This window comes from Lepeophtheirus salmonis, chromosome 6 (assembly GCF_016086655.4).
Source record: "Lepeophtheirus salmonis chromosome 6, UVic_Lsal_1.4, whole genome shotgun sequence".
Lineage (NCBI taxonomy): Eukaryota > Metazoa > Arthropoda > Copepoda > Siphonostomatoida > Caligidae > Lepeophtheirus > Lepeophtheirus salmonis.
Genome location: NC_052136.2, coordinates 41875745 through 41894697, shown reverse-complemented (window position 1 = coordinate 41894697; position 18953 = coordinate 41875745). Strand labels below are relative to the sequence as shown.

The 18953-nt window shown below is 35.6% G+C and overlaps 2 protein-coding genes across 3 annotated transcripts; one reads left to right on the top strand and one right to left on the bottom strand.

Moving 5' to 3' along the window:
* Positions 1–408: 408 nt before the first annotated feature.
* On the top strand, positions 409–4107 carry LOC121120040 (uncharacterized protein K02A2.6). Its single transcript, XM_040714890.1, has 2 exons — positions 409–2358; positions 2527–4107. The coding sequence occupies exons 1-2, from the start codon at positions 409–411 to the stop codon at positions 4105–4107; spliced, it is 3531 nt and encodes a 1176-aa protein (XP_040570824.1).
* Positions 4108–6962: 2855 nt separating this feature from the next.
* Positions 6963–18614, bottom strand: bchs (WD repeat and FYVE domain containing 3 bchs). Of its 2 annotated transcripts, XM_040714742.2 has the most exons (9): positions 17558–18614; positions 17126–17318; positions 16876–17062; positions 16652–16815; positions 16187–16576; positions 12240–16127; positions 12000–12180; positions 7834–11912; positions 6963–7775 (listed from the first exon to the last, which is right to left on the bottom strand). In XM_040714742.2, exons 1-9 carry the CDS (start codon positions 18119–18121, stop codon positions 7561–7563), a joined length of 9861 nt encoding a protein of 3286 aa, XP_040570676.1. In that variant the 5' UTR covers positions 18122–18614; the 3' UTR covers positions 6963–7560. The 2 variants fall into 2 exon arrangements, with proteins under 2 accessions (XP_040570676.1, XP_040570675.1); XM_040714741.2 differs by having other exon boundaries at positions 16652–17062.
* Positions 18615–18953: the final 339 nt, after the last annotated feature.

Below are 18953 nucleotides of genomic sequence, written 5' to 3'. Positions count from 1 at the left end.
AATTACTCATTTTAACAATATTTATTTTCTAATTAGTAGGTATTTGTCATGAAGGTACATAAATATTGTTATGATATTAATGCTTTTTGTGTTGCTGATTTTTTGTTCCTCAATTCATGCCTGAGTGTTTAAAAAAAAATCGTAACTTCTCTAACAGTGAAATTAGTGTTTTATTTTGTTTCTGTTAAATATGAATTTGAACAGCATATATTTTGTTCTTTATCAAATCTAGCCTATTGATATTATTAATAATTATAATTTATATGATATATTTGTTATGTATGTAAATGCATATGGTACCCCTGACGCCGGAATATTAATAAAGAAATCTAGTCAGTGCTCATCTAACTTTAAGAGACTCAACATGGTGTCAGGTGTTTAATGTAAATAAAGAGACAATCACGAAGTATGACGGAAGAAGTGATGTATACGTTAGCTCCAAGTGGGGGCCTCACTCCATCCTTACCTTCACCTCCTCCAATGAAGCTGGGGAAGGAAATTGCCTACAATTGGGAGCAATTTAAAATCAGGTTGGAGATATACCTAAATTGCTTCCAGGATTTAACGGATTCGGTGAAGGCGTCAATCCTTCTTTCGGTAGTGGGAAGCGAGGTTTTGGAAATTTATCAAAGTTTTGATCTACAAGGAGATCAGAAGTTTAATTATGAGGTTATAATGACGAAATTGGAAGCATATTGTAGCCCTAAAAGGAACGTTGTTTTCGATTCCTATTTGTTTTGGTCAGCGGAGAAAGGGGAACATGAGGAATGGAGCGATTATTTTACGAAAATCAAAGGGCTATCCAAGCATTGCGAATTTGGAACTCAGAGAGATAGACATCTGAGAGACAAGTTGGTTTTTTCGGTTCCCGATGCGCAGGAAAGCCTAAAGAAGAGCCTCCTTGAAAAACCCGACCTTAAATTGGACGTATGTTTGCGGGAATTGAGGTTGCATGAAAGGACCATGCGACAATTAATATCAATGAGGGAAAAGGTACAAACGGAGGAAGTTTGTAGCTTTAGAGGCTCTAGGAAACAGCAGAAATGGAAGGAGGATCAGGCAAAGATGATAAGATGCAAGTGGTGTGGATTTGCTGAAGAGCATAAACGCGAAGAATGTCCAGCTCAAAGATCAAAAGCAGTGTGTCGAAACTGCGAAGGAGTAGGACACTATGCAAGAGTTTGTCGTTCAAAGAGGGAAATGAGAAAAGCTGGAAAAAAAGAACCGGTGGTAGAAGATTTTGGAATGGAGGAAGAAATGGATAATTTCACCTTAGATTCACTCATTCTAAGTGAAAAGGAAGGGAGTGAATGGTATGTCAACATTTTAATTAATGGATACCCAGTACGGGCCAAAGTTGATACAGGGGCAAGTGTCACTGTACTTCCAGAGGAATTTATTAGAAAGTTAAAAATTGGGAGATTAGAAAAAGCAAGAGATGGAAGAGGACCGGACAATACAATCATTCCCATGAAAGGTCAAGGAAGAGCGTCGTTTCAAATTAAAGAAAAAAAAATATGGGGGAATGTTATGTTTGGAAAAGTGAGGAAACCTCTTTTGGGGCTGATAGAAATAAAGTCTTTAGGCCTTTTAAAGGAAGGAAATGCTGACTCTTTGGAGTTCCCATCTATGCCAGGAGAGTATAAAATAGAATTAAAAGAAGATGTGGTTCCGTGGGCAGAAACAACTTCCAGAAGAGTACCTTTACCTTTATATTGTAAAGTTGAACAAGAAATAAAGAAATTGGAACTGTATGATATAATTGTTAAAGAGTTTGAACCAACGGAATGGTGCTCTCCAATGGTGGTGGTCAAAAAGACTGAAGGGGTTAGACTATGTGTCGACTATCAGAAATTAAATAAATGCATACGAGTTCCAAAATTTCCTATATCGTCCTGTCAGAGTACAATTGCTCGTATAAAAGGGAAAATATTTTCCAAGTTAGACGCTGTTATGGGTTTCCATCATATAAAATTAAATCATCAAAGTAGTAAAATGACAACCTTCATTACACCATTTGGGAGATATAGATTTAAACGTCTTCCTTTCGGTATCTCCAGTGGTCCAGAAGTATTTCAAGCCCGATTAACACAGATGTTAGATTCCGTCAAGGGTGTACACGTCCATATAGATGACATCCTTATAACAAGTGAGACAGACCAAGAACATGACGAGCGTTTGGGGAAGGTCATTGATATTATGAAAAAAAATAATATTAGACTAAATAAGGAAAAGTGTGTGTTTAGAGTCAAGAAGATAAAGTTTTTGGGTTATATCATATCCAGTGAAGGTGTATTCCCTGATCCTGGAAGGATTGAAGATCTCAAAAGGGTAAAACCGCCAGGAAAAGTAAATGAAGTAAGGTCTTACTTGGGGATGATAATTCAATTGGCAAAATTCATTCCACACATAACGTCAAAAACGGATTCGTTAAGGGCATTACTTCGGAAAAACTGTCATTTTAAGTGGGGAAAAGAACAACAAAAAGGTTTTGATGAAATTCAAAAGGAAATTTGTAATATAAAGAACCTTGCGAGATATCATGAAGGGAAGGCACACAAGATAAATGCCGATGCTTCATCACAAGGGTTGGGAGCCGTTTTAACTCAATGGGAAGAAGGAATGTGGAGACCGATTGCATATGCAAGTAGAGCGTTAACTAAAGCTGAAAGAAATTATGCTCCGATTGAAAAAGAGGCTATGGGAGTTGTTTGGGCTTGTGATTACTTCGCTGAGTATGTACTGGGGAAGAGATTTGAAATAGAAACTGACCATAAACCGTTGGAAAATTTATTGGGAAAACATTCTTTGGTAGACTTGCCATTGAGAATACAGCGATTTAAGCTAAAGCTCCAAAGATATGACTTTACAATAAAGTACATTCCAGGAAATGCCCAACATACAGCCGATTTCCTCAGCCGGAGCATATCTGAAAAAAAAATGGAGCAAGAAATAAAAGAAGATTTTGGCCTAGGAGGAGAGATTTGTACAATAACCGAAATGATTATCAGTGATGTACCTGCTTCCGATAAACGGTTAAGACAAATTGAAGATTGCACTAGGAAGGATCCTATACTTGCAGAGGTTATAAATTACGTTAACAAGGGTTGGCCAAAGTATATAACGGATGTAGAAAATTTGTTGCGCTCATACTATCGTTACAGGGAGGATATATATATCTGGAAAGGTCTCATAATGTATAAAGAAAGAATAATAATTCCTGTAGAATTAAGACGTGAAATTCTCGATAAACTACACGACGGACATTTAGGAATTGTTAAAACGAAAATGAGGGCAAAGTCTTCTGTATTTTGGCCTTGGATTGGAAGTCAAATTGAACAACTAATAGACTCATGTTCAAAATGCTCAGAATATGGAATGACTAAGAAAATGCCTCTAATTAGAAGCAAGTGGCCTTTGGGACCTTGGAAGATGGTTGCAACAGATCTATTTACATACGATCAAAAATACTACGTTATAGTAGTAGACTACTATAGCAGATTTATTGAAGTTACGGAGCTAACAAATCAAAGAGCAAGCGCAGTGATTATGGAATTAAAAAGGATATTTGCAAGACATGGAGTACCCGAGATACTGGTTTCTGATAACGGTCCATGTTACTCTAGTCAAGAGTTCTCTAGATTTGCTAAAGAGTGGGGATTTGAGCAACGTTTCTCAGCTCCAAAACAACCACATCAAAATGGACTAGCAGAAAGGGGTGTGCAAACGGTAAAAAACTTTCTTAAGAAAAATGGGGAAATTGACAGGGCATTACTGGCATATAGGGCGGCACCTTTGCAAAATGGACAAACCCCAGCAAAGTTACTGTATAATAGGGAATTGCGAACGTTGGTTCCACAGCGCATGAAGGACCCAAATGATGAGGAAACTCGGAAATTAGAAGAACAGCATCGATTGTACACCCAAAAACATCATAATAAACGACATAGAATTTTGCGGGAAGGAAAAGTCCAATGTGGAGACAAGGTCTATGTTGTTGATTTGTTAAAGTATGGATATATTGTTCAACGGGAAGATAGAAGAGTGTGTGTTATGATTGGAAAGAAAAGATACGTAAGGACGTTGGCTCAAGTAAGGAAAATGTAGAGCGTGGATTTTTGGAAGAAGAATAAATATTTATATGTGTTGAGAAATTTTATTATTAATTGTGTTTTAAGGTGTGTTTAATTGTGTTGTTTATTGTATTTAAATAAGTATTTGTAAAGGGGATGTTATGTATGTAAATGCATATGGTACCCCTGACGCGGGAATATTAATAAAGAAATCTAGTCAGTGCTCATCTAACTTTAAGAGACTCAACAATATTAATAAATATAATTATTATTAATGAACTTATAAACAGAAACTGCTGACTATATTGTGTTTTATTCAGCTAGGGAGCGCTTTTATTTATCGACTTGACGTCATATCTGCCTGGCCAGGTTAAAAAAAAATGATGACTGCCCTACCTTGTCTCTAAGTATCTTGGCTGCACCGTCAATGGATTGATTCAAGCTTTTGTTTTCTTTGTATTTATTATTATTATTTCAGTTCTTCTTAAAAAAATGTACTGAATACTGAATTCAGACTGTCATACGGAACATGCAATGCCCAATCAGTTGAGAATAGTTAGTTATATATGATTAACACTGTACTTGTGCGCTGAGTAGTGTGATGCTCAAAAGATCAAGAGAATCGTCCCTGACGAAGTGACATCCAATCCATTCTAGAACCATGAGGACTTCTTCGCTTTGCCTCATATTTTTGGCCGTTTGTAGATTGAGTTATGGCTTAGTTATCGTCAACGAAACGAATCTCTGTGATGAATGTCAATGCAAATCAAGGGAAGTTGAGTGTCATTTTATATCCGGAAAATCAAGGAAAGTATCCTTCTTTGGCGTAGAGAATCAAAAGAATCTCGTACTTAATGGACTTTCAAACTCTGAAATATCTTTAACGGATGTGCAGTGCCAAAATTTGTCAATATCTGGCTTTGGTACAGTTATTTTCAAGTCGGCATTGAAATTCTCGAATGTAACGAGAGTTTGGGATGTTGAAAACGTGGATTTCAATTCCAAGAGCTCATCAGGATCCATCAAAATTCAAAATGTTCGCAAAATATCCATATCTGAAAGAAGTTTCTATAACTTGAAGGAGTTTATTGTAGAAAATGTAACGGATACGCTTCTTATGGAGGACGAGGCTCTCAAATCTAGGGGCTCTTCCTTCTCTCCACCTGAATCTAAGATATTATTTCATAAAATACACAAAATCCCCAAGATTCCTCATAATGCCTTTTCTTTATGTCATTCAGTTGTCATATCCCATTCTAATGTGACTCATATCGAAGAATTTGCATTTGGAGGGATTAGTATTCAGAATGTGACATTTGTGGACTCCAAGATACGCCGGTTAGAAAGACATGCCTTTCCTGATATGACTCTGATTCGCCATCTTCACTTCCTACGCTGCGATTTAACTTCTCTTTCTCAAGAGTCCATTACCTCAGCCATTAGTTCTCTCACCATAGAGTCTTGCAATATTACTTCCATAGCCAAAAATGCATTTAAAGTCCTTGCTGCAGCACAAGTGAAATTTATTAATAACTACTTTCCATTAAATTCACAATCTCTCGTTTTTAAAACATGGAGCTTAATGGAATTCAGTAGAAATGATTTTGAATTCCTTGAAAATGAGGCTTTCTTTGGAATTAGTGACCCTGTTGCAGACAATTCTAAGTTTATTTTTCGAAAGAATCGAATAAGATATGCCAATCGAGGTGCTCTAAAGTTAATGGATTTCGATAATAATACTGATGTTCTAGTGATGGAAAATATTTTTGATAAAATTTGCGAATGTTTCTACACAAATTGGTTATTAAATGTTGTCGGAGAGGATGAGTTGAGTCAGATCTTTATGAATAGTAGTTATTGTAAACTATCAGAAAGGGATATATCATGTCGCAGTTTCTCCTCCCCCTCTCCTAAAGTATATATCTACTTAAAAGAAGTGTGTGCCTCCATTTCCGAAGAGGAAGATCCGTGCAATAATCCTTGGGTTCTTATACGGGAAAAATTTCGCCCAGATCGTGATCAAGGCATTCTTTTAATACTTTTAGTTTCAGTTTTTTTTCTTACTCTCATTGTCAGCATCTTCACCTTCTTTCGTTGGATTGCTTTTCTTATTTCGGAGAAAAAACATTCCTCCAATGAAGAAGAGTGGAATTTCACTCACATTGAACCCCTCAAGCCTCCAGAAACCCCATCTTCTGGTGTGAACCATTATGACGCTCCAAGGGAACCTCTTTTTGGATCCAATAATGATAAAGATGATGACGTCAAAAGTAGTCATAGAAAAAGTATCGTTGCAGGACCGACTCTTACTTTTTATGATGAGATGATTGGATTCATTAAAGAAAAGTTGGATGATCCAGAAAACTATGCAACTGTGTCAGATAATGCTTGTGGAGATGAATATTCAGATCCATTTCAGGAAAAGAATAATTGAGTTATTATTTTATTTTACATATTATGTGAATATGATTGAGTCCTATGTTAATACTCTTAATAATTTCTGTGTTGATTTTTTCTTATATTTACTTTATTCTATTACTCAGCTTGTTATGTTTAATTCAGTATTCAGTCAAAACAATTTATGATACCCATGCTTAGTTATACGGTGGTGGTGGCATTACTTTGTTTCAACTATTCTTTTATATTCAATCATTAAATAATTACATACACATTATACAATACATATATTATACAATTTTTTTACTTTTTGTATATATATATATATAAGTACACGGATATTCTATGATTTTTCCCTCATTTTATTATTACTAATATTAATTATTGATCAGTAATGAACTAGTCCTTCAATTATATCTGAACTGATTGTATAAAGTATGATTAATCGTATTATAGATGTTGTATACATACATATTATTATAAAATTATATATTTTTTGTAAGCAGAAATTTATGGAATGCTTTATTTATCACCAAGAAATAATGACTAGTCAAATACAGTTAATCGACCAATGAACATAGAGGTAAAATTGTTTATAAATTTAAAACGTACAGGTAAAAATGTGATTACATAGGAAATTGACAGAAAACAATGAAGGATATAATAATAGGAAAATGATCTATTTCTATCGAGGAAAAGACGTCTGACAAATAAATAAGATAAAATATAATATAGTCATGAATAAATAAATAATAAAATGAATACATTAATCTGCGTTTAAAAAAATAAAAGTAAATGATAGCAAATATAATCATAATTAATTAACTTAGTCATAGTGTGTTTGTTCCATATTATGTAAAAAAGCTTAACAATAAGAATATAGAAAATATGTACTTTCATTTGAATCGACTAAAAAAGAATAAAATAAATATTATAATTTATGTACTTAGTTGGAAAATGCAGTAGTAGGTAATATTACTGTTGACGGGAAATAATCCTTCCGCAAAACATATTACTACGTTGTATGTATAACGAACATACATATTTATACATGAACCTATGTAGGTATACATATAAAAATCAGCTTAACTCATTGATCTAATATCTTCTGATGACATTGCTTACAGACACGAACTGGATGCATAATTTTCAATCTGGGTATTTCGGCTTGATACTGACTACAAGAGCTGCAAAATACCTTCCCACAATTACGACAGTGATGTCTCCTTTCATAGATGGTGAATTTAACGCCACAATCAACACAAGATTCGACACCCTCATCCTTCCACCAGTGATCAACCATTTCTAATATACGTAATATTCATAATGGTGTTCACAATATAAATATTTCTATTTTACGTACCTTTTCCTGGACGACTTGACACTGTCCATGAGAATACTCTTCCTTTTTCATCGCCTACATACACAATTTTGTGATCCTTACTAATCGCAAGGGCAGTAACTGCAGCTGGATCAACATTGTCTGGTCTTTCAAAAGCTGTATGCATTGTTAACTTAGCTCGTAGAACAAGTCCTTTTTTCCAAATATAACCATCATTGCAGATTTTTGTTGCTTTCCCTCTAATCGACAACCCAGCTTCTTCAACCAAGACAAAATCTTCATTGGATTCCGTTGTTAATTTCGATTGCCTGCATTGCTTTTTAGGACTATCCTTAATAAAAGGCACTTCTACATAATCTAAGGACCACATTCTGACCACACCATCACTTGAACCAGTTATTATGACATTTTCTCTATCCCACTCCTTATATTCGGAGCAAGTCACACATAAAATCTGCTGACATACCATCTTGGACGATGAAGAGGTTGTATCAACAGATGCATGAAGTCTACCATTAATATCCCAGAGATAAAGCCATGATCCAGAAGTGGTGATAATATCACCAGTTAATTCATTGATGGCTACAGCTGCAATGGGTCCAATATGTCCCACCAAGTGTTTAACATATGCATATCGAGAGAGATCCCATACTATGGCTGTACGATCTCTAGATCCAGAAACTGCTATATTCCAACTTGGACTTGCCGTTAAACAAGTAACGGCATCTGTGTGACCATAGAGAAGCTTTTTAATATGAAGTTGTCTAAATTTCTTTAGATATTCGTATACTGCAATAACAGAAGACGTACCAGCTGTGATAACGGTTTTGGAATTAGGCATAACACAAGATAGAACCTGACCGATAAGATAATTGGGTTCGCAAATGAAAATAGCTTTGTCGGATTCATAGTTACATAAGCGAAAACTTTGATCATTGTTACCCCATGCGAGATATCTATTTAAGTTTCCTGGAACTAAGACCTTATTATGTTCTACAACATATACACGCTCTCCATGAACAATTTGACCAACTGGGCCCTTGAGCTCTTTTATAGGTGATGTCGAAGGACGAAGATTTGTCAAGTTGTGAAAAAATACACCCATATTGCCAGAGAAAGAAGAGGAGGAAGTAGATAAAGGCCCATTCCCGGAGAATCCATCAGAATTTATCTTTTTTGAGGGATGGGGTTTCTTAAAAAGATTTTTAGGGATTTGCCCAAAGTTGTTAATAAAACCAATGGTTGCATTCCTTTGTAAAGGGTCCTCAATTGCAAAAATATCCACACTTCCTTCATAAAATAAATGATGAAACACATTAATAGATTCAATTGCAGAAGGTCCACTTTGTTTAAATCCAAAAATAAGGTCTATCCATTCATGAAGATGAGTTGAGACATAATCCGACTCCAAAGCCTCTCGGTGCAGTCTTATGAACTCTTCTGGACTTCCCTTTGCCCAAGGTGGAAGGATAACATCGTCTAACACTTGACCATTTTGCTTTGTCCCAAGTTCAAAATGATTATGATTAACAAAGAGATCAGGAAGATAAAAAAATTCTGGAATGAGTTCTCTCACATCAGCCATATTATTTCTTGAAGCAGAATCCCAGGCTTCCTCAACACTGTGGAACATTCTATCAGGTAAATCAAAATGGCCTCCCTGAAGATGTAAAAAGTGTTGGGTGAACGGCTCACATCGAACCATATAAGATGAAACTATCATAGCTGAAGAATAATGTGTTCCATAATGATATGGAGGAGAATCAGTGTGAGGATCCTCCCATTCGGAATAACGTCTCATAAACTGCTCTAAACGGTGATCTGTTTGAGCTCCCATTGGCTTCGACAAATTTCTGAAAGATTTAGGATTGGACAAATCTAATTCATCACTCTTATAATCAGACAAGACCCAAGGAAATACAGGATATTGCATCAAATCATTGTATGAACGTCCAGCCAATGTGTTTAGAGCCATTAAATATTGGAAATTTGTAATTTCACCTCTCACCCAGCGTTGTGTTACAGATGTCTCACCGATCATAGATGAAAATATTCCTGAACTTTGTTCAACATTGGCTGACCTTTTTTGACCTGCAACTGACGCAGAAGCAGAATCGGATATGCTTGTTGCAGCTGATAAGAATCTATGATATACCTTAGGCCTTGATGCTTTTGTAAAAGACAATAGTTTATTTTGACCGTCACACGAAAATACCTCAACTGCAATTGGTTGAAGAAGATATCTTCTTTTGTGAACTTCCTTTACATTATCATAAGATACTTTAAAAACTTCTCTTTTCGATACAACCACAACTTGTCCAGGTACCACAGGAATAATAGGTTCATAGTCCGGAATATACTCGATGTCATGCACCTCTCTACCATTGACTAAGGTAAAACCATCCAATATATAAAAATGCTCTTTGCCAAAAAGTAAGAGTCCTTCAGCAGTATCTAAGCCTTGAATTCTTGCACATCGAAACATATGGGTGATGTTTTCTCCATCCTCCAACAAACGCATTACAGTCTGATAGTCTGAGCTCTCTTCTTCATCAGGAACTTGAACTAATGGGCTTCCACTGTTGATGATGGGAGTAGAATGGTCTTCAGAGGGAGATTGATTTTCTTCAACAGATGATTCTAATGCATTATTCACAGGCTTAATCCCTTGGTAAATTCCAACTCGTTTCATTTGCTCGTCAATAGAAAGGGATTCCTCATAACTACCAACGATGATGTCACAATCATCGTACTCATCTACATTAAGTTTTTGATCGTCATCATCTTCATTACGTGGACGATGTAAATCATGCCATATTTTTGAATCTCGGCTCATAGGTTTTTTATACTTGAAAGTTGTCGTCTTCGTAGTATACCTACTTTTTGTCTTAGTTTCATCACTTTCAGGGAAAATTTCCCTATAGGGATAATCTCTGAAGAAATTTTCATTTCGAACCAGTTTCTTTCTCATCCTAAATGGTCCCTCAGTCATATCTATCATCCATTTGGTCAAACAATTTTCATTATAAGGTCCCCAAAGACCTCTTTCCTGAGTTAAGCGCCCCTCACTCACTATCCACTCCTCTTCAATAAATTTAAGCATATGAGCTTCAGTTTGAGCTCTGTTCTTATAGTGCTGATCAACGACATTAATAACTACAGAGATATGAGCTAAAGTTGCTGCTTCAATGGTAGATTTGGGTAATCGAGAGTACTCTACAGGTGAGTAATTGGAAAAAGATCCGATTTCGTCATCCGATTTTTTATTTGATTTCACAACCGAAAGAGGACCATTTACTGAAGTCAATCGCTTAAGCCCGCCAGTAAGACCTCCAGTCACGCGCTGTAGCTTAGATTGCAATTGTGTGTGGAATTCCCAAGCAGGAATCTTAGGATATAAGCCCTTTGATTCTGCATCAATATAAGAGTTCCAAACTTTTAAAGAAGCATCGTAAATTTGAGATTTAACGGACACCAAAGATGGAGTCGTGTTTTGTTGGCCAAACGATGTTTTAAAGACTTCCTCTAAAGCTGGCTTTTTAGTTACATAAAGTTCTTCCCAAATCTTTGAGCAGTCCTCTTTTAACTCTTCCTCAAGAGATTCGGGAGAACATGGTTCAGTTGAAAATTCGACATGCCATGTCGTCTTGGACTCTGTAGCAGAACCATTCAGACAAATGTTCTTATTATAACTAATTTGAATTAAGCAGTACGATAGTCCTCCAAAGAAATCCAGTTCATGATTGCCAGCACCAAAAATCAGTGATCGATTACAAAGAATTTGACTTATAAGATCTCTAATCTCCGGTCTATTAATATTTTCCCTTGACAGCATGAATAAAATACATCTATTTAACGACCTATAAATTCCCTCAAGGGAAAAAATTGCAGATGATCGACGCTTAGACTGTGATATCAGTTTTAAAATGAAATGGAAAATTTCCTCTGGAGGTTTTTTCAAGCTTTCTGTCCATAATTTGTCAACTAAACGGCTCGCCAAATAATAAACATTTGGTCCAACGAATTGAGAGTCTCCACCAATAAGAACATCTGCTGCTAATAAATGATCCATCACAATTCCCAAAAGTTCAGTTTGAAATCTAGAATAATATTATTTTAAAAGAAAAAAAGAAAATAATGGAAAAATATATTTATGTATCAATATATGTATATGGCTGAAAATTTACCTGTAATGAAGTGAATAAGAAATATTGTCTGGTTTGGCATCCAATAGGACATCAAGTACAGGGGAATTTTTAGGAGTAGATTGAATAGATAATGAATCTACAATGAGAATACGCATAAAATTCATCAAATTTCTTTTTGATGGATGAATAGAGATAAATTCATCTTCAGGGGGCTCATCACCTTAAGGAAAATGATAAGAATAAAATAATAAAATTACACATTAAAATAAGGAAACATACTTTTTAATGGGAACATAGCTTCGGCACATTTGTTGAGTACATCTTCCGTCATAAAAGCTCTTTGAGCGTCAGCCACATTATGGTAGAGATAAAATAAAAATTGAGTGAGAGTTGTAGCGTGTTGATCCAGCCAATCGGGAAGATCATTTTGATCAAGAAGATTGCGAATTAAGGAAAGGATGGTGCAAATCCCATCTACACTTAAAACAACTTTTTCACTAGTTGATTCCATAGCTGGTACTCCAAAATTATAAATCCAGATAGCATCTAAATCAATTTTCTGGAAATCCTCATCAGTTTTATCACTAAACCGTCTGAGTTTTTGTCCAACTGTAAGAGACGATGCCAAGTAATAAACTTGAGGAATATTGAAATGATTTGGTATAAGCCAATTAAAAAGTTGAAAACCGGGAACAGCAAAAATATCTTGACGTATACCAAGTCTAGTGACTTTACATTTATTTGTCGATGACTGAGGACCTAAGGCCTGCACCATCTTATTCTGTAAAACTAGATCTGATTTATTCAACCAATGACCATTACATGTTCCAAGACGAAATTTCATATATAAATTAGGGAGCGATAAGAGAGTCAATAATATTTTTAGACCCCACAAAACAGTTGAGGGGTGACAATGGACTTGTATAAATAATTGAATCCAATCGAATCCAACAACTTGAACCACATCTTCACAATATTTACTATGAATATTCCCATCTGCCTCATATAATAAGCTAAAAAATAATTCTAAGCAGCGATTTCTAAGTATGATATCCTCTCTTTCTACACATTCCTTTAATTTATTATTATTGTTAAGAGTTGATGCAGTGAACAATGCAAAGCATAGAACGTCATTGACTCTAGGAGTAAAGCATATTAATGCATGAATAAGGTTGAGAGCTGTTTCTTCAGAACAACGCTTCCGCTCAGATTTTTTAAGAATTCGTAATATCTTTTCTACAAGAGAAAATTCTCTTAGTTGGCGAACATTTTCAGTTACTCCAACTCTATTGTCAGACACAAGTTCAAGGAAATGTTCAAATAAAGATTTTTCTAATTCAGCAGGTTCATGCCATAATTCTAAATCACATAAAACATCTTTGAAAGCTGGAACATTAGGAATACTACCCTCAGATGTTCTTTGACTACCTATATCTAAAGTTCCGGCTAGGGTCAAAACTAAATGAAGGATGTGTAAATTGAGAAGATCTTTTTTTCGTCCCAAAAGCATTGCAAGAATTTGATAGCCCTTATTTATTTCCATCTCGTACCTCGCAAAGGGGTTACTTTTAAGAACACAAGAAAGTGCTTTTACTCCGGCATAAAGGCTTTCCATGTCAGTGGCCATGGCAATAATACCAAGGAGTACATTGGAACCACCAACGGTTTGAATTACTTTAGAAACTGGTTGAGGAGTAAAAACGCGAACCCCAAGATATCCTATCACCACTCCACCAAGTGAACGTGCAGGGCCCATCAAATGACTTCCTGAATTGTGAGCTATTCGAATAGGAGTCGCATTTTCTCCGGAGGCCATACCCAGCTGCTTGGCAATTGATTTATTATCCATTTTGCTATATACTTTTTTAATTTTGTTAAGAGTCATACTGGACATAGCAACTGCATTTATTCCCAAGATAATTTTTTCTTCAAGGACTTGAGATCCCATGACATCGCCAGAAATTTGAGGAGCTTGAAGAGATCCAAGATAGTGTGGCCCCAATTTGTACAAAAGGGATGCAAGTGAAGGCGAAGCTATGTCTTCAAAGAGTAAACAAGGTCCTTGTTTCCAACACAGTCTAGAATGTCGTCTCCAAACAGGAGGGGTACCAATAAATCCGAATACAGATGTAGAGTGAGTAACATTTGATTGGCTTCCAGGATAGGTACCTATATAATTCATTTTTTGAGCAGCTACTTTTTGCCCGTTTACAAATAACGTAAAAGATGAATTCTTCAAAGTTTGTCGATTAAACACTAGGACTAAATGATGCCATTCACCCTCCTTAATAAGGTCCGGAAACCATATTCGAGCTCCACTTTCACCCTCAGGCATTTGCTCTTTCCCAGAATTATTCGAGAAATTCGTTCCACTATTATTGATTAGAGGCAAAGGAGATTCCTTCGTTGATATAAGCAAGGCTTTGTCCCTCGACGACAATACAACGGATAAACAAACACTATGCTCTTCCTCTCCAGCAGAATTCCTAAATGAGCGTGCGATCGTGAGTAATCTCACAGGATGAGGATCTGCTTTTGGATCCGAGAATTTATCAATACATATCCAAGTAGAATATGTTAGTCCAGGTTGGCAAGGAAATGGCCTGTCTCCATCCCCAACTCCACCAATTACAGATGACTCTTGTTGAAAAGAAGCAACAACTGCTGAGGAAGCACCAGAAGTTACTGAAGATGTGTGAGGACTCATGGGCGCTATAGATGGGGCAAATAGGCAGCCAAAACCTTCTGGTGACATGTCAAACTCTATAAATGGAGGCAAAATAGAGTTATTTTGAATATGAGAATCACGAGGAGTTGTCATTGAAACTAGAGTTTTAATACGATTAAGAGGTAAAGACGTAGTATTCAAGGATGATAATCCGGCACAACATGATAATGGATTACCCAGTCGAAAAAATGTTCGCAGATCCATTGGTTCTAACTTTTGTGCTGCGAGTCGTTCGAGTAAATATTGATAAGGAAGATGCAAGGAATGGTTTTCATTTTCAAGAGGTATTTTCGCAATATATAAAATATCCGTTAAAAACCCAACTTCACTCATAATTTGTTGATTCTTTTCAGACCTTAGCAGGGATTTTAGGATCTTTTCTGATATGTAAAATTGTAAAAAATAACCATACTCTTTTTCAATATCTGAAACATCTTCTTCTTCTGCCAAAGACATATAAGGTATCAGCTTTAATATAGAAGAAACTACAGCTGGGTGCACTATAACTGGGTCCGGTGGAACAGGTTGCAAATTTAAATGTGCAATTCTCTTTCTCGAACCTTTTTCATCATCTTTATTGTTTATATCTTCATCAGCTAGACCCAGAGAAGACGGAAGGTTAGGCCGACGGATCTCATACTTCCCTAAAGCTGTATCATACATCATACGAAGAACTATACAAGCAGATCGTATACGAATTGGAATTGAGGGAGTCTCATTTTTTTCAAACAAAAGCTGAAACTCTTTTTGGAAAGTATCATTGGAGAGAAATTCTTGATATGTGCCTCCACATTGAGATATTGTCATTGTCGAGCCAGAAGAGAAGCATCCCAAAAGTCTTAGAATGTCCACTAAATTATACGAAAAAGCTATTTCGGATTCAAATAGGTTTGCATTTGCTGGTTCATAACGCATTGCAACAGTAATACAAGTAAAAATGGACTCGAGTACCCTATATATAATTAAAACACTTTCATGATTAGCTTTACCCGTTAGAGTCCCTTCAACAGAGGCTATGATTGACACAACATAATTAAATCCACCCACTTTACGAAAAGATGATCTAGGCCGATGACTCTCCTTCATACAGCCAATGATCGTTTGAAGAATGTCTATTTTTGCCTGAATTGACGTACTCTGTGCATGCAGATTTTCAAGTAAGGAATTCATATCTTCCTCTTTTCCTCCACTAAAAATTAATTGACGATAAACATTCAACGCCATGGATCGGGATTTATCATTTTTAACTAAATCCAAGAGAACAGAACATCCTCCAGTCTCTCTAAAAACGCCTGCGTTTGCACTATTTCCAATAAGCAGTTCAGTGGATATATGAACACCCAACTCCCCATACGTTTTCAAGGGTTCATCTAAAACATTTTTTTCAAGTAAGGAGGAGGTATATGCACGTAAGCCTCCTACTACCACCTCCAAAAGACCTTTAACAGTATAATAATATGCATAATTAGTCATTAGATATGAAATAAAAAGTACGTACCGACTTCTCGAAAAACATCTTTGAAAATTGTGTCGAATTTTAAAACACTAATCAAGCTCTTCAAAGCTAGATTGCATGACTCTATATTTTGACTAGATTTAAGTAGAAGAGATATCGCAATGAGTTCATTACAGGGTACGAACTTTAAATGATAAATAACAAATTCAATAAGCTGGAAAAACTTTTCTTGGACAATCTTTGGTTTATGTGAAATCTTTTCGGCACATTTAGGGAGTGTAGATTGGTTTCCCAATAAAAAGAAATTTGCGTTATCAGAAGTGTATACAGTAGAAATTCCATCTAGTATTGTGCCTCCTAATTGTGCCGAGGATGACTTTAAAAATACTGTTTGAAGGACTTGAAACGCATGTATATTCTTAACGGTGTTTCCTAAAATATATTGATGATAAAAAAAATGTATAAATATGTAAATGTTTAAATATATTCTGAATATATCATCTATACCTTGATTTTCAGGCTCTGGAAGCTGAAAGTTTGGCAATTGATAATGAGACATCATGGATGTATTTGGTTTCAGTTCTGTAGTTCCACAAAAAGAAAGAGACGCAACCAAGAGAACAAGATTACGAATAGCTTCATTGGATTCAGTATCAACAGTTTGTTCAAGTCTAGAAATAATAGATGTTAATAACAAATAAGAGGAAGGATAAGATGAAAAAAAAAAATACTTCAATAAAAAATCTGATAAAAAAATGTATCCTTGACAAGTGCGAAAATCTTCCATAAGAGTTTGAGATGTCTCTGTGGAGTCCTTCAGAAAACAAAATACTGTAACAAACATCTCAACAATCTCTAAAGGTTTAAGGTCAGTAGAAGCATGCATATTCGCAACACATAAAGCTATGCACCCCTTATCTATAAATACACAAAAAAAGTTAAACAATATTGATTTTAGAAATGTGGAGTCACTTTACTTACTGTGCAATGTTGAAATGACGGGTTGACTGAGACTATGACGAGATATTGCTAATAATATATCAGATGCTGTTTTTCTCCATATAGCATTATGTTCCGGGCATGAGGATGTTACAGCAGCGAAAAGTAACAATAAGTCATCTTTCCTTGCAAGATCCTCTACAACAGAGACATATGAACAAAGCCGTAAAAGAATCTTTGAAAGGAAAATAAATAGATATTATGACTAATTAATTATAAATATATCTACAGTAGGTTTCTGAAAATAAAGTCATTGATTGAATGAAGGACCTTGCATGAGTAATGAGTAATATCAAATATGTGGATTTTTCTATAGAAAATTACATAATGATCTATATTTAAAATGATTCACAGTTTTGAATTTGTGCAAAAAAAAGAAAAGAAAAAAAGTAAAACTAAGAATGGACAACTTACTTGGCTTAACATTTTTTGGAGAAGCATTTTCGTCTCTTTATCAGTGAGCTCTGCTGCCTGATCCGTTTGTTCATCTTCTGGCAGTGGCAAGTCAAAGAAGAGATAAATACATTTAACTAAAGTGGATGGGAGGGAGGCCCTATTCAGAGTCTCCACAAGGCTTTCATCCTCAACACGACCACAAATATTAAGTGCAGAAAGAAGTGGCCACCCATTGTTCTCATCATCAGATGAAGAAACTTGAAGATATTGAGCGATTGCCTTGGAAGCTGTTTCAGTATTCCGACTGGATGCACGATCACGGACAGAGGAAACCAGGGATTTTGCAGCGGAGTCTGCTAAAGAGCGCACAAAAGAAGATCCGAGAGTATCGAATATAGAATTGGGCTCAGGACCAGCAACTTGGATGAAAAGTGGGATAAGATCTCCTAAGTCATGTCCACCCTCGGATATTAGTTTTTTCAAATGGGACAACCCCAGTAAGCGCTCTTCTCTAGGATCTCCATCATCATCCTCTGCCTCTACTGACGATCTTCCAGTCATTAATTTACGAACTATATTCATTGTGATTTCTATCACTTGTAAAAAAAAAATACGTATTGACTATTGTTCTAAACCAAGAGCCCCTTCATATTGTCAATAAATATTAAATCTCCCATATCCAGCTCCATTTACTTTTTTTAGAATTTGTCTTCTTCTCCCTCTTTCCTTTTAATTCTCTCTCTTAGTAGTCCTTGCTCTAGCTAGCTCTCTAGCTGACTCGAGCTCTTCTTTCCTTCGTTGATCAAATTCGTCTTTTTATTCTAAATTTATATTACATATTATTTAGTATTTCTATGGTTATTATATTTTTTGTTTGTTTGTATGTATATACATATATACGTACTAATAAAGAAAAGTGATGATTGCTGTAGAATGTCGTCACTCGTCAGTATTTAGCTACTTCTCTCTCGACTCTCACTTCCTCTCTCCCTTACGAACACTCTCCAAGCTGTAGAGCGCATGCTTTTTATTTTATTTTTTTCACTCTTCAAGTTACGTCATTACTCATTAATAACACTTGCCTAATCTATTTAATTTACATGTATCGACGTAGAGAAGTTAACAGCCCCTAGGAAATAGTAAACACTCAAATAGATATAGAATGCACTCTTTTTTAGGCTTGACAGTAGTGCATAAGAGCGTATTCAATGACATCATATTGGGTAAGATGGATACTTTTTTTTTTGGATTTTGATATCCTTAAAGTTAATATGAATGAAAGATGGGTTTTTATTGTTAATAAATTAGTTTTTAAGCCCTCAAAATGACTATCAACAATGCTGGCATCATATAAAACTTACTATTACTAATAAAGTTAATGCAGTAAATTCAAACTTTAAAAGCTTATATCATT